Here is a 15,647-nt window from a genome sequence, read left to right on the forward strand (position 1 = left end):
ATTAGTTGGTATGCTCTTTCAACAAATGGGGGTAGTCACAATGTTAAGGTAAATTTTATGAGCTGAGCATTCGCCGTAGTAGGATTTGCAAACTCGCATTCAGGACGGGTGGATTCACTTCCAGGTGCCAAGAGACGCACGGTCCACTCACAATTCAACACGAACTGTGTTCGGCCTCATAAATGCGCATGCGCAGCAGCCTTGCCTCCTCTGTTTCCTGCTTACATTGCCACGTTATTAGTGGCAGACCCAAAATACAAGGGACTACAAAACTGTTAAAGGTGGAAGAAAATCCAACGTGTTGATAGTTAAGCTTCTTTCCTTCACAGACATCTTAATATTTGGTACGCTTTGGGTAAATCCGAGATGTTGAAATTTTTGATTGTGTGCGCACTGGCCGCTATGAGCGCGGCTGAAATTGCTGAGGAAGAGGACGTACTCGTATTGAAGAAAAGTAACTTCGAGGAGGCACTGAAAGCTCACCCAAATGTCCTTGTTGAGTTTTGTAAGTAGTGGCCAGCTTTTCTTTTTCTTTTTACCGGTGTTTGCTGTGTTTGTTCATGGCATGTGCGTGATGATAATTTTAAAGCGAGCCATTCTATCACAAGAAATAAGCGCTTTTATTCAGTTATTGTGTTGCAACACTTTTTTTTGATGGTCTACATAGTTATAACACAGATACGTAACTCCTGCTATAATAATAAAATGTAAATGGCATCATTTGAAAGCTATAAGAAGCGTTCGCGATGGAATATTCCAACGCATTTTTGACAATGAAAATGCATTGAAACTTTGAAGAATAATATATACAATTCCATTACGTTTATTCTCTGCGTGAAGTATACGTTCGATTGCAATAGCAGCTTCACAGAAGCTTTATAGCAGCATTTCTTGGTGAAAATGGGTAAACCAAAGCAATGCAATGTGCATTTTTTTGACGGGGTATTTCCTACTGCATTGTTTTTTCGTTTCACCGGCAGGCAATAGTTTTATAACATGTAAAGATTTCTTAAAGTATGTGCAACTGTACTGAGTTACATGTTACCATGTTAAATTCATTGGTCACTCTCAAAGTATATCCTGGTGCATAACTGAAAGACCCTCGTGCCACCCAATCACTAGCGCCAACGTCATAACGAAAGGCGTGAAAGTATGCTATATGGGATGTACTTCCCAGAGACCCAGCGCTAGGTTGACGTGTACATAAAATTAATAAAAAAAAATTTGGTTCCCATTATGTCTCAGCGTTTTAAAAAATAATGCAAGAAAAGAAAAGCGCATGTCTACATGCGTTTATTAATGTTGATCTATCTGAACAGGGACCATTAAGTATACATGCTGGTTTTCATCATAATAGGCACACACTTTGAACTTGTACAAAATGGCAAATTGAAGTCGAGACCTGTTGAGGAAAATTAAGACGTTATTTTCAGTTTAGCCATGTTCACAGCACGTTTTTCCACAACCCAGTGAAGTCCCTACACTTTTGAAGTATTTTCAAAAGCTACTTAAAAAATAAAATGTAGGTAACATGTATTAGACAAGAGAAGCAATAAAAACACCAATAACATGCAAGTGCTATTGATTAATTTTCTTTTACTCATTACACAGAGCTATGGTTAGTTTGAGAGTGAATGATGTTAAGCCCCTAACTGTATTTTGCTTATTGCAGATGCACCATGGTGTGGACACTGCAAGGCCTTGGCCCCTGAATATTCCAAAGCAGCTGGAATGCTAAAAGCTGAAGGCTCAGACATCAGACTAGCTAAGGTAGATGCCACAGAAGAATCGGAACTTGCTCAGGAGTTTGGTGTTCGTGGGTATCCCACCATCAAGTTCTTTAAGGGAGGAGAGAAAGAGAACCCTAAGGAATATTCTGGTAAGATATAGCCGACACACTTTTTGTACATGATACATGGTTCTTCTATTGCATTGATCTGTGACCTGCTAGACTTCAGCTTTTGAATTCTTTAAGCGTGTGTTTTTGTGAATAAAATAATGATATTAATGAAAGGTAATAATATTCCTCCTACCATATACCACCTACAGTTGATTTTGATATTCTAGAAAGGATCAATTGTCCACAATTAATTGAGAGCAGTGGACGTAAGGGATTGTAATACACCAGAGGCCTGTTTCACTATGGAGGTTCATCCAACTCTGAGTTTAAACTTGAACTTGAGTGGACTTTCCGAGAGATTTAAAAAAGCGTTTTCGGTTTCAGAATAGCTGATCTGAGTTGGGTCAATCAACTTTGAGCAGACTAATTCAGAATTAAGTGCGCGCACCGCAACTATAAAAAGGCACCATCAATGGAGCACAGATATTACGAGTCACCATGGCAACCTCTGAAAAAAAGAGATCAGCATTCCTTTAGCTGAACTTGATGTGCTCATGCAAAGTTATAGCAAATATAACTATATATTTAAAAAAGCAACACCACTGAATCAGTGAAACAGAGACAGTTAGCATGGGAATAACATGGCTGCTCAATTTAATGCGCAAGTATGCATTTTAAAGTATTTAAATTATTTAAATGTTGTGGTATAATAAAGTAATGTGAGGTTTATTGACTTTTTGCTTCGAAAAAGTGGGGAATTGGCTGTGATTTTGAAGTTATTTCAGATGTGATTGCATTAAATGACATTAAAATAGGCTACTGCATAGTTTCTACAACAAATTTAACAAAACAAGAATGCTTAACCTTAGCGTAATGTTCAGTAGAAATGTTTAAGGTTCCCACTTTTACATGTTGTTCAGTTTAAGATGACATTTCTAAAATTGAGGTTTTAATAGATTTAAAAGTGCACTTGTGTCTGCCTTTTTTTGATATATCAAGTGGTAGAGGTTTATGACATTTAGAATGTAAGCAGTACTAAAATTATTGCTTAGAACGATTAATCCAATCTAGTTACAGTACATGTCCCTGTCGAAGGTTAGTGAATTTAAGCTAATTATTTATTAAAAAAAGACAAGCCATTCTCGTGACTTCTTTTTTGTGTGACTGAAATGTAGGCAATAGCTATGTTGGAATATTGTATAAAAGATATGTGAATAAAGCAGCATTTCCATCCAAGTCAAAGAGAACAATTGTCACTTCATGATTAACTAGCGCCAAATATTAACAGTACAAACATAATTTACCACGGTAGAAGAAGCTGCATGAATCTTTTCTTTATTTAATAAATGGCTTGACTTGCCCTGCTTTCTCGAGTTTGACAAACCTGCTATTTTGAAACGGAAAACCCAGAGTTTCTTTTATTTCATGGTTAACATACTAGGAGTTTTCTCTTAACCTCCTTTCTGAAACAGGTTCCAGGATCGTCCTCAAATCCTAGGGAGCAGAGCTTGGGTAGTCAAGTGCAGTATCGTTGGGTACGCACTTAAGTGACGACAACCATTTCGTCACTTGAGGTGTAGTATGCCAGTTTAAACGGTGTTCAAACAATGACGATCGGCCTCCAAATACTGCTTTATCAATCAATTTTTTTACAGATTGATTGAATAGAATGAAATTAAAGAATGAATAAAAGAAATGAAATCTTATTTGCTGCGTCCCAATTCACATACTATCCGTCCTAAATGGTATTTGAAAGTAGAATTGGTATGTCCCAAATCGTAGTATGTTGAAAAGAGAATGCCAAAGGTTCCCGGATGGTTTACTATTTTTGGTAAAAACAAGTGTAGAAGCGTCCATACTCTAACCACTGATATTGCCCACAATACATTGCATGTAGGATGTGAATTCGACTAGAATTACAATCGTGGGTGAAAAGTGTAAATGAACTGCAAGCATGATGAATGTGCGAGACCAACCGTCAAGTAGAGAGGCTTCGGTAAAGATGTTTGTATGATTGTTAATTAATATCTAGCCCACTGGAACATATTTCAATCTTGCTTTCTTTGTTATATTTCATCTGCAACAACAATACTGAACTTGTATAAAGACATGTTTGGACATTAACGTCTGAATGCAGAATTATCCACACACCTGAGGAGATTTGCATGAAAGACTCGTGAATGGGAGATTAACTTGCTGCTGCTTCTCCAATAAGGTAGGAAGTTAAATACAACAGAAATGTGGATGATTGACAGGGCTCGTAACTAAGCAACACAGCGATCTTTTAATGAGGAAGTAGTATGTCCCAAAAGCTTGCATACTCTTGTTACACACACAAAAGTGTGTACTCTTCCTTCACAAAAAAGTACATACTTTTAGGGTGTAGTACAAGTATGCGAATTGGGACTCAGTCATTGTTCTGTTCCACCATCCACATAAATCACATCACATGCCTCCACATAATCAGTTGAGACCCGGTCAATCTGCTGTGCTCCCTCTGTGATTTACACCACTGCCCTTTCCTATGCGATGTTCACACACACTCCATTTGTGGTGCGAAATCCACGGCACGTAGCCACGGCATTGTGAACATTTATACTTCTGCATTCTGTCTGTACTGCTCTGGCAACAGAACTTTTGAAATGGTAGGCAGTGCGTTTTTTTTTTTTTTTTTTTTTTTTTTTTTTTTTTTTTTTTTTTTTTTTCTGTTTTCCACGGTGTCCAGCTTCTTTGGTGTTTTGGGTTACCACTGGAAATCCTTTGGAACACTCGCTCTTGATGTGAAGAAAGAGGTGGGATTTGGTAAATTCAACACCTTTAATGAAAAAAATACATTGTATCTAGAGCTCCTCTACGGGAGTAATTGGTCCCATGAACATCACCTCTACCCTGATGACCAATCACCAATTTTGCACTTGTCAGGGTTCTTGTAAGAGCTACTGTCGTTCAGGGGTTCTGTGATGTGATCTTGTAAGTGCTGCATGCTGCAAAATATTGCTCAAAGCTGCAGTTACTGATTTATATTTTAATATAAATTCAGTTTTTTTGAATGATGATGCTGATGTTGTAGGTCCTTCCATCTCTCTATCCAGGAGTATCATCTATTTATTTTTTTGGTTGCATCAATTAAAAAGGTTACACTAGTGCTTTTCCATAAAGTTCTCAAGCTGGAAATGCAAACGATAAATATAGCAATATTTTTTTTTATTTGATGGGTATATCTTGCCTTACAGCAAGGCTGAAGCTAGGGATCTTGGAATAATAAAGGTTGGAGATCCCCTGCTATATATCATAATTTAGCTGTGTGTTTTTTTTTTTTTTTGTTTTTTTTTTTTTGTTTTTTTTTGCAGTCTGTATTTCTCACAGATTGACCCTAGGTGATCATAAACTCATATTTGAAAAACCCTGCATGTTTTGTCTGGAGCCAATATTCAGAAGTTTAGTCTTTTATTAGTTTTTATCATGATGGAAGGGTTCTATGAGGGGTTCTGTAACTGTCTCGTAAGAGCTCAAACTTCATAATAGACTGAATTGCTGGTGACTCATCTGTAGTTCCTGTTGTACATTGTATTGCTCAGTCCTGGCTGGTTTGAGCACAATTAAGACTACCTTTGAAACTAACATCATTCAGAGTGACATCAGTCTTGCCCTGTGGTCAGATGATTAAATCTTATCCAAGTTCTCCTTCCACGTATCTTTATTTAATGATGTAATCTTAAGCTTTTTAAACTCAAATAGTTTTTGGGGGAAAATGCTTTACTTTTAAAATGTAGCTTATGTCCTCCACTTACACTCCTTAGCCTTTATCAAACAAGCGTGACCCTATGGACGCTCAATTTTGCTTGATGTTTTTCTTTTAGTTATAGCAGGTAAGACTAACTATGATGTGCTGTCTGCAGCTGGTCGACAGGCTGAAGACATCGTCAGCTGGCTGAAAAAACGAACTGGACCCGCAGCCACAACTTTAAGTGATGTGATGCAAGCAGAGTCAATGATTGCTGATAACGAGGTTGCAGTAATCGGATTTTTTAAGGTGAAATTCATTGCATTGTTCATGGTTTTATTTTATTTTTTTTAAATGTATTTGTTTGCTTAAACTTTTTTTTTTTTTTTTTTTTTTGTTCTTTGCAGGGTGTTGAATCAGAAGATGCTAAGTCCTTCATTAAAACCGCAGAGGCTGTGGATGACATCCCCTTTGGAATCACTTCTGATGATGCCGTCTTTACGAAGTTTGAAGTTGCCAAGGATAGTGTTGTGCTTTTTAAGAAGGTACATACTTCTACATTGTGTAAACTCCACTGGATAACTTGCTAAAATTCCTTAGAATTTAGTATTTGCTTGCTTTTTAATGGTTGTAGCAGTGTGGCTGATATGGTGTTACAACTAGCCCTGTTGGTTTAAGCTTCGGTGCTTTGATGAAGGTACTGTAAAAAGAAAGCAAAGAACTAGTGTTTGTGGCTCTGGATGGTAGTATTTGACAATGGTACTATTTAGCACAGGCTTTTTAAACAATTCCCAAAATAACTCCTATTTGTCATAAAATTATGCAGGTCCACAATTTCTCTAGTCTTCAGTGCACTCACGGTAAGGTGATCTTGCTGCCTGTTTATAATGGTGTCATTTGGCAATGCTGCCATTACTATTATTGGTTTTTGCTTGCCTGTGCAATGAATTTAGATTTCTGGTTCCTGCTGGTTCAAGCAGACAGCAAATCTCTGCCTTGACCTTTTGAATGCATTATGTAATCATGCACTCATTTATCATTAACCCCTTTCACACAGTAAAACAAGTAAATATCTGTATAATTACTTGACTAGTAAATTAAAAAAATTCACACAGGCAACAATTTTTTATTTAGTTTTTTTATAAAAAAACGCCATTGACCAATTATTTGCAAAATACTGGTAACTTCTGACATTAACAAGAAATTACCTCCTAAATTGAGTTGTAAACGTGAAGGGGGTCTTTATTTTTTTCTAAGGTTTCATTTATTTAAAACTGAGGAGAAAAATAATGTTTCCAGCATCTGAATGTAGAGGTGCAAACCGAAGATGGTCTGTGCAGTTTGAACCTGGGCAATTATGTAGCTGTATGGGAAAGTATTTAGAAAATGAAGCTGTACGTTTGCTATGAAATAAGACTGTGTTGTACAGAAATTTGATCCACCAAGTGGCAAATTGCACTCCCTTTTGCGTGCATGCACTTCACACAGCTGTGTGTGGTGGAGTATTGTATGGAAAGAATGTGTTTGTGCCAAAACATTAGAACCACACTTCATTTAAAGCTTTGACTTTGAGGATGAACAACCTACAATGTCAAACAACTAAAACTGGCTACACATCTGAAATTGCAAAAAGAATGTAGTGTAAAGTTTTTGCATTTAAAATAAAAAGTTAAGGACACATTTTAAAATGGGGATGTCAATTTTCTCAATCCTGATCAATCATGATTTAAATTAATGATCAATTAACTGATTAATAGTTATGCGAGATGTCTGTTCATGACGTGTAATTTTAGATTCAAAATGAAAGCATCCCCACAAAAATGTTTTTTTTTCTTCAACTTTAAACTCTAGTAAGAGTGTAAAGCAAGCAACAATTGCTTATTGAATGTCGTCATTTAATGACTAAATGCAATGACAAATACAGTGCATCAATCAAAGAATGTAAACTATAAGAATAAGCTGATGCACTGCATGATCCTTGCATAATGATCACTGATCTAAGCTAAGCATTTATGTTATGTACAGACTAAAAATAAGAATGTATTTTTGCATGGTTTGGGATCTGTAGAGCATAGATGGATTTGCTCTTCAGTGTTTGGACTCTCAGTAGTGATTATTAAACCACACTGAACTGAACTTAAACACTGAAAATTGAACTGACACCGTTTCAATTTACTTTGATCTTCTATGTTTAGCTGCTTTGACACATTCTACATTGTAAAAGTGCTATACAAATAAAGGTGAATTGAAGAAAAAATAAATAAATTGAAAGTTTGAATATCCCGTAACTGATCTTATCCACCTACGACCAACCCAGTCCGATATCAAGCAGCCTACTTTTTAATTACCTGAATCGCATATAAATGACAGAACCTTCCATATAACTGAGATCTGCGCATAACAGGATTTAATGCGTCCCACAATATGTAACGTCAAGAGTGACTCCATAAGTTAATGTAAACGGCACAGTTATGTAGGCTAATGTATGAAGTCATGGATGAGTCTCTCAGTGCAACACATCCTTTAAATGTCCATGCTTGAATCAGTCACAAATTTAAAACCATGTAAAAAGTCTTGCTGTGAAGTCCTAGAGGTTTCTTTGGAAGTTTTAAGGAAAAACATAGCATACATTTTGTGCAAAGGCTGTCTGAGGCTTTAAGTAAATTTTTTATTTTATTTTTTTTTAATTTGTTTGCTTGTTTTGCATCAAGTACACAGTTAGCCTGAATATGAAAATTTTGCCTAAGTTAACCATTTTCCCATCTGTACTAAAAGCAAACATGATCGTGCATGTCCTTCGATAATATCTACACCAAGGAAACACCTAAACATGCACTTAAAATCACACTTCTGTGAAATCAAACTACCCGCTTATAAGGCAAAACTGATTGGAAAAAGTATTTTGGGTAGTATATTCATTTTTAAAATATTAATTCTCCGAATAATAGAAAGTAGTAATGACATCCAGTGTTCTATGTTCTGTTGGTCCTAATGCTATTCCACAGTATTGCTGATGTGAACGTACTTCAGCTACTAAGGATTCAATTGAAATTTCAGGGGTTTTTTTATGTTTAAGTACTATTATGGCATGCATGGAACTGTTTAGGTCAGATGTAAACTAAAAATGACATACAATCTGGAGATTTAAGAATATACCATTTTTAATTAAAATAATGAATTAACATGTTTTATAAATACTGCAGAAATGCTAAATAAGCTTCACTGTTTTATATAATGACTTCAGCTTAAACAAATCTAGCTATTTTGGTCAAGATTTTCTTAGCTGAAATTTGTTCTGCTATTAAGGATTGTCCTCATCCCTTTTGCCATACTCTATAATCGTATGTTTCCATGGGGTTTTCATTTGCATGGGGGAAACCTGGGGACATTTATTTATTTATTTTTATTTTTTTTAATTAGTTAATATCAACTAAGGGCAATTAATTTCAAAGACAGCAACTATTGAGTGTCATTATTGGCCACCCCATGTTATGCAGAATAAACATCCACTGTTGCAGTCATGTTGCAGCCACTAATAAGTTTTTCTTTTTGTCTAAGTTTGATGAAGGTCGAAATACTTTCGATGGAGAGGTCAGCAAAGAAAGTTTATTGAACTTCATCAAGGCCAACCAGCTTCCCCTGGTCATTGAGTTCACAGAGCAGGTAGGCTTTTTGTTACATTTTGGTGTAATTTCTGTCTGTTGATTTCCTAAAAACTGTTGTATAACACCTTTTGCACTATGTATTTGGTTGATATGGGAAATTAAATGCATATGGTTTGCAGCTCTATGGGAAAACGATTCATTCTAAGGTTCTTATTTCTTCACTGCAGACTGCTCCCAAAATCTTTGGAGGTGACATAAAGTCCCATATCCTAATGTTTGTGCCTAAAACAGCCAAAGACTTTCAGGATAAGATGGAACAATTTAAGAAGGCAGCAGAAGGTTTTAAAGGCAAAGTAAGTGCATCTGTCAGTAATGTTGTTGTTGTTACATTGTACGTTTCCTGAATGAATTTCAGTTTGACCTAAATTCACTCTCCCCACAGATTCTCTTCATCTTCATTGACAGTGATGTGGATGATAATCAGAGAATTCTAGAGTTCTTTGGCCTTAAGAAGGAAGAGTGCCCGGTCATCCGCCTTATCACCCTTGAGGAAGAAATGACCAAATACAAACCAGAATCTTCTGAAATAACAGCAGAGAACATAATCAGCTTCTGCACAGCCTTCGTAGAAGGGACACTAAAGGTGACTAAGCATTTTTTTTATTATTTTTTTTATTTTATTTTATTTTTTTTTAATTGCCAGTTATCATATTTGAAAATAACATTGTGGAAAATGGGGATATGGATCAATGTCATCTCTTTGGGATGACTTGTGCATTTTTTTTTTTTTTTTTTTGTCTTTAGCCTCATTTGATGAGTCAGGACATTCCTGAAGACTGGGATAAAAATCCTGTCAAGGTCTTGGTTGGGAAAAACTTTGAAGAGATTGCCTTTAATCCTGCTAATAATGTCTTTGTAGAGTTTTGTAAGTATTTTGCATCCATCTTAATTGCTTTGCTTTTAATATAAGTTCTCTAGCCTTGAATGTTGTTGGTCCTTCCACTTTCACCGGTTTGACTATCCATTCACAATTCCACCGGAGAGGCAAAGAAATGATGAATTAAAATGCAGAAAAAAAAAATGCTGAAGTCATTAATTTTTATTGTTAAAAATGAACAATAACTAATTGTTAATTTTTAACAATTATAATACTTAAAACAACTACCACCCCAGTTTGTACTATAGGATGCACACAAATTAACATTTTAATGTGAAGACCAAGGCTAGTAAACCTTTCCTATAAAATGTATATAATTTTCCAAAAAAAAAAAAAAAATAGATATAGATATTTTCTTAAAAAAAAAAGTAAACTATTCCATCTTCAAAGTACAAATTGTAGGACTGATGCTCTTGTCTGCCGTAGTGGGAATGCACAATAAGAGAACTTAGTGGCAAATTTTCTAATATTTTGAGGTGTAATATCTTGTTTGTCCCTGCCAAAAGCCTGGCCATTGTAAATGCTGTTGAATTGAATATTCTCTTTATCTTGGCATGGGCATGCACAGAATTCTCAATTAGAAAGCTCTTCTCTTCACCCTTAAAGTTGCTATAGTGGGAAATGTTATAGTCCAGTCAATTCTTTCATCATAAATGTGGTAGCATTGAAACGAAGCAATGAAGTGAAACACAAACTTTTTAATCATAGTCTTGTCATTACAAGGACTAATAATTCTAAAGCTTATCAACTTTTTCCCAAGAGTGTGTGCAAATGTTTATTAACAAGAACCAACTGTTATGCATTTCCTTTTGCTTTTCCTTTATCCAGATGCCCCATGGTGTGGTCATTGTAAGCAACTAGCCCCTATCTGGGATCAGTTAGGTGAGAAATTTAAAGACAATGCAAATATTGTTGTTGCCAAGATGGATTCCACAGCTAACGAAATTGAAGTTGTCAAAGTGCATAGCTTCCCCACACTCAAATTCTTCCCTGCTGGTGATGAACGTAAGGTGAGGGCTTGCAAGAAATTTTTATTTTATTTTTTTTAATGGCATGTTAATTTAAATAAAGAAATGCTATGTTTAGGTCTTATGCATAAGTCTGGTTTGTGGGTATATGATGTAGATTAACAATACAGCCAAAGCTACAATGTGCATATAATATGGACATTATAAACTGTCTACTTGTATGTACAGTTCTACATGGTAAAAAGCAACAGAGGATGCTGTATTTTTCAGATTCTTGAAGTTCTTTCAGGTATAATTGATGGTATTTTTTTTTTTTTCACATCATAAACGAGAGCAACTAAACTGCTTGATTTCCTATGAGGAACACCACTAATAATTTTAGTGAGGTTGGTAATTGTCAAGAATGTAGGAAATGTTTTTATAATATTTGATACCTTTTATATCAGTGCATTTCCTCATGTTATATTAGTATGCTCTGTATGTGGTGGCCAGCAGTTTTGTTAGCTTAGTTTAGTATATTGCTACTATGCCTGTAGCAGATCTAGTTTTAAGCATTTGGAAGCATAACCAAATGGTGTCCTCAATTATTAGCAGGGCTTTACATTAACACCTGCCAAATGCGGGTGTATTTCAGCAGTGGCAGGTAAGACGTACACTCCCACTAGCCACTTTGGCTGGTTGAAAATTTTCCCAGATAATTTTTTAAAGCAGCTTTCGACAATAAGGATGGCCCAATATGCATGCAAAGGCGATCTTGGAATTTAGAAGCAACATTACTGACAAAAATAATTGCGTTCGCAACTTCGCGTAAGCAAAGCAGGTGAATGCCAAATGAGAGGATAATCACTCGCGCTAACAGCTGAGGTGATGTGCGCGACTGTTTATAATGCATGCGCGCTGCCTTTTCGTGAAGCAACTGTGTCTAGAAACACAACTGATGCGATCGATTCTCTTTCAAATAGTCTGGACAAAAAGTTATGAACATGCACCCACAGTCTTGCTGCTTTCAAGATTTCCAGAGTTGACCTATTGTAAGCAGCACCGGTTGCTTTCGCTTTAACCATTCTTTGAACAGAATCTTTATGGGTGTACATTTTTTTTTTAAACCTGCTTTTGCATTAATATATTGTGTGTGTGTATATATATATTGTTTATCATTTTTTTTTACAATAACTTTGCTTTAATGGGAGATTAACTCCCCATTTATGTGTAGTTAACTGGTGATCTGGGACTTTTAGCCAGGACAGATTACTGTGCATATGTTTTTTTAAATAAAAAGTATTGTATACAGCTATATTTTGCTTGCTTTGCATTTAAAATTTGTGGCTAAGAAATAATTGTTTGTTTGATGTGGTCAGAGATAAATTTAGTAAATCCTTCATTTTGAGCTCTCATTATGTGAAATAAAAACTAATTGTAATACTATGAAACCATGACCCATTTGCTCATGATTGAGCAAGCTCATACACTACACACAATAATAAAATGAATGCGGAATCATGTGGGGATAATGCACAATTTAAATCAAGTAATTTTAGCATGTCAGAGTCATTTGTGTATAAAATATATTTTCCCAACAATAAAATTGTGGCTAGTAAAATGGCGAGTGACTGTTAATGTTGGAAAACTACTAGCCACTGTGGCTGGTGATCAAAAAAAGTTAATGTCAAGCCCTGATTATTAGCGTCCACATTTACAACTACTCTGATATAGCTTATACACATGTCAACACCTGCAAATGGAACAAGACACTACTGACCAAGTGAATTTTCTACTAGGCTGGGTGATGAGTTTCAGGTACTATATGGATCTAATATTTAAGACCACGTTCATATTGCCTTTTGAGGAAATGAAGCAATGACTGAAAGACATGTTGATTAAATGCAAAAACTGAATTAAGCATGTTGTGTCTCCCCTCAATATTTAGGTAATTGACTACAATGGTGAGAGAACACTAGATGGATTCACAAAATTTTTGGAGAGTGGAGGAAAAGAAGGTGGGGCACCAGTTGGAGATGAAGAGGAGGAGGAATCAGATGTATGTACAGATTTTGTGTGTGTGTGTGTGTGTGTGTGTGTGTGTGGTTTTTAACCATTTTAATGACTTCCATTTCAAGCTTGATCTGATATCTTCTATATCTGCTTTTCAAATATTTGTTAACAATCAAGTGCCATAATTTCTATTATTTAGTAAATACTTTGTCTAACTAAAACCACTAGTCTTTCTGACAATTATGGAATTCCTAAACTTCCACAGTCCCTCACTACCTGCCCAGTTTTCTGGCTGGATTCAGAGTAATGTCCAGGTATTAAGACCAATCCTCCATTTCTTACTCACTGGGTCTATTCTTTAACTCTGACCTGAATGTTTAAAGTGAATGGTTATCGAAAGGTTTTGGTCCAATGTAGGAACACCGAAATCAAATCTGTCCCACTTCTTGGAAGGCTGATTTTAAGAATATTATTAGCCACTAATGCCCAACACAACAGCCCCCTCCCCACTGTTGACTGGTCTCAGTCAGTCAACACCAGCTAGTCCACATGTCCCAGTTATGTGAAAAGCACTCTGCCAATGCCGATTGCAACAAATCTATCTCCTTGTGAATGTCTCATCTTGCTTTCGCTTGTTTTTGTGGAGTAATTGGTATGTGCTTGTGGCAGGGCATATTTGTTGTCTGAAGTGAAGTCATGGACTTCTGGTAGATATTAATATGGGCAGTAATTCAATTTTATAAAATTTTATTTGCAAAAAAAAAAAAAAAAAGTTTTAAAACCGGTTTCAAAATATCTTGCTCTTTCCAAAGGATTTGGATCTTGATGATGCAGAGGAAGATGATTCAGATGTGGAAGAGGGACATGATGAGTTGTAAGAACCAGGGGTAAAAGACAAAACCCCTTGACCACCACATCTTTCTACCTGCCTGCCTGTGAACACTGATGCTTTTCCTTACTAATCCTACAGCCAATATGCATTACAGGGTCTTATGTCAGCCAGTACATTGCCACCTTAATCAAGTCCAGAAGTACCTATCTGCCCACAACAACTTTGTCTGTCTGTTTTATTTTACGTTTTTATTTGGCATTTAAATCTTTTTTTTTTTTTTACTGCCTTTTTATACTGGCCTGTATATGATCTGAGGGTTCACTTAAGATTTTGCCATTTAATTCTGGTAAAACTCTCTCTGGGAATTCAGTTATTTTTCTTTGTTTTATATGAATGTTGAACGTTTTAGGGCAGACGGGCTATCTATCGATCGTCATGGGGTGGAAATGAACCTATTATACTGGGCTGCTACTGTAGTGCTAACAACTTGGCCAAGACCAAATTGAGGTACCTTCCCTGTTTATATGCTGTCAGTGCATTCAAAATCATGAACACCTGCTACTGAATTGGTTAAGACCTAAAAGTGAAGAATTTATTTTTTTAATTTCTTTTTTTTTTTTTTTTTTTTTTTTTTAAATCTAGCTTGGTAAAGGGCCTGTAATTTTATATTATTGTTAATATTTTTTTTTATTATTATTATTTTTTTAAGCCAGGGAGATGATTTGAGACCACCCTCTTGCACATGATTCGGTGCCATCAGAGATTGCATATGAGTTACTGTTATGGTTAAAATCTGTCATCTTGCAAAAACCAACTCGTTTCCCATACCCCTCTTGCCTTCCGTTACTCTAAAGTTTCCTTCCACCTGTCGGTATCATGATGGTTGATTCTGCCCTAGTGGTCGCTGTGACTGGAAGGAGAAAATGGCATAGTAACTCTTAATCTGTCTTTTCCCCTTATGCACTTGTGCGAGTGCATGTGTGTGATAGATGGAGAGAGAGATTTGTTAACTCTTATGTTATCTGTCTTTTATTTTTCTAGGAAGGGTGAATTTCAGGGGTGATGTTTGAGATTTACGGAAGTAGGTTTGGGAATGTAAATTGGGTGGGATTTGGGTTTTGAAATGAGCCAACATATTTGAGAAAGCATTCCATTGTTTAAATTGACACTTAACTGATGGCCAAATAAATGACAAAATGATGATTGACGTGTTTTGGTTTTATTTTACCATCTTTAAAAAAAAAAGACTAATTTTGTAATTTTTCTTGGTCTTAGGTTTTTTTGTAACTTGCGTTGTCCTGATGCAGATTTTACCACTATGCCCAAAAAGGCAGCAGTTCTTTGGAATGCTATAACACCATTGCCTAAGTAAAAAAACCTGCTAACCCTTGAATCATTTATAAAAAAAATTGGCACCATTGCTTTAGGAAAAAAAAAAATTATCCCCTGAACCATTTAAGTTCGGTAGCACTCTGCTTCTAATAGTCCATTACCATTGTAGCTTGACTATTTAAACCTGTCTAACAATCATTAATAGAGGTATGCAAAAGACTCATCTGCGGTTTTACATCAAAGTATTTTGTGACTTTTTTACATATGAAGAGTTCTGATAAAGCTGCTAAATGGCACTTCTGCCGAAAATTAGCTAAGGACATTGAGTAAATGCTATAGGCACATAGAACACCATCAAAAAATAGATTTGCTTCAAATCCTCTAAATCGCAGCGTCAGCCTATTCAGAAATGTTTAT

General features: G+C 35.9%; 1 protein-coding gene across 1 annotated transcript; it reads left to right on the forward strand.

Annotated features, from left to right (window-relative positions):
- The first annotated feature begins 197 nt into the window (after positions 1–197).
- p4hb (prolyl 4-hydroxylase, beta polypeptide) lies at positions 198–15,101 on the forward strand. The gene is made up of 11 exons (XM_056459870.1): positions 198–505; positions 1,673–1,879; positions 5,740–5,873; positions 5,972–6,109; positions 9,123–9,227; positions 9,397–9,522; positions 9,612–9,812; positions 9,974–10,094; positions 10,935–11,116; positions 13,002–13,112; positions 13,879–15,101. The coding sequence occupies exons 1-11, from the start codon at positions 367–369 to the stop codon at positions 13,942–13,944; spliced, it is 1,530 nt and encodes a 509-aa protein (XP_056315845.1). The 5' UTR covers positions 198–366; the 3' UTR covers positions 13,945–15,101.
- The last annotated feature ends 546 nt before the right edge of the window (positions 15,102–15,647 follow it).

The sequence above is a fragment of the Danio aesculapii genome, chromosome 6 (assembly GCF_903798145.1).
Source record: "Danio aesculapii chromosome 6, fDanAes4.1, whole genome shotgun sequence".
Taxonomy (NCBI): domain Eukaryota; kingdom Metazoa; phylum Chordata; class Actinopteri; order Cypriniformes; family Danionidae; genus Danio; species Danio aesculapii.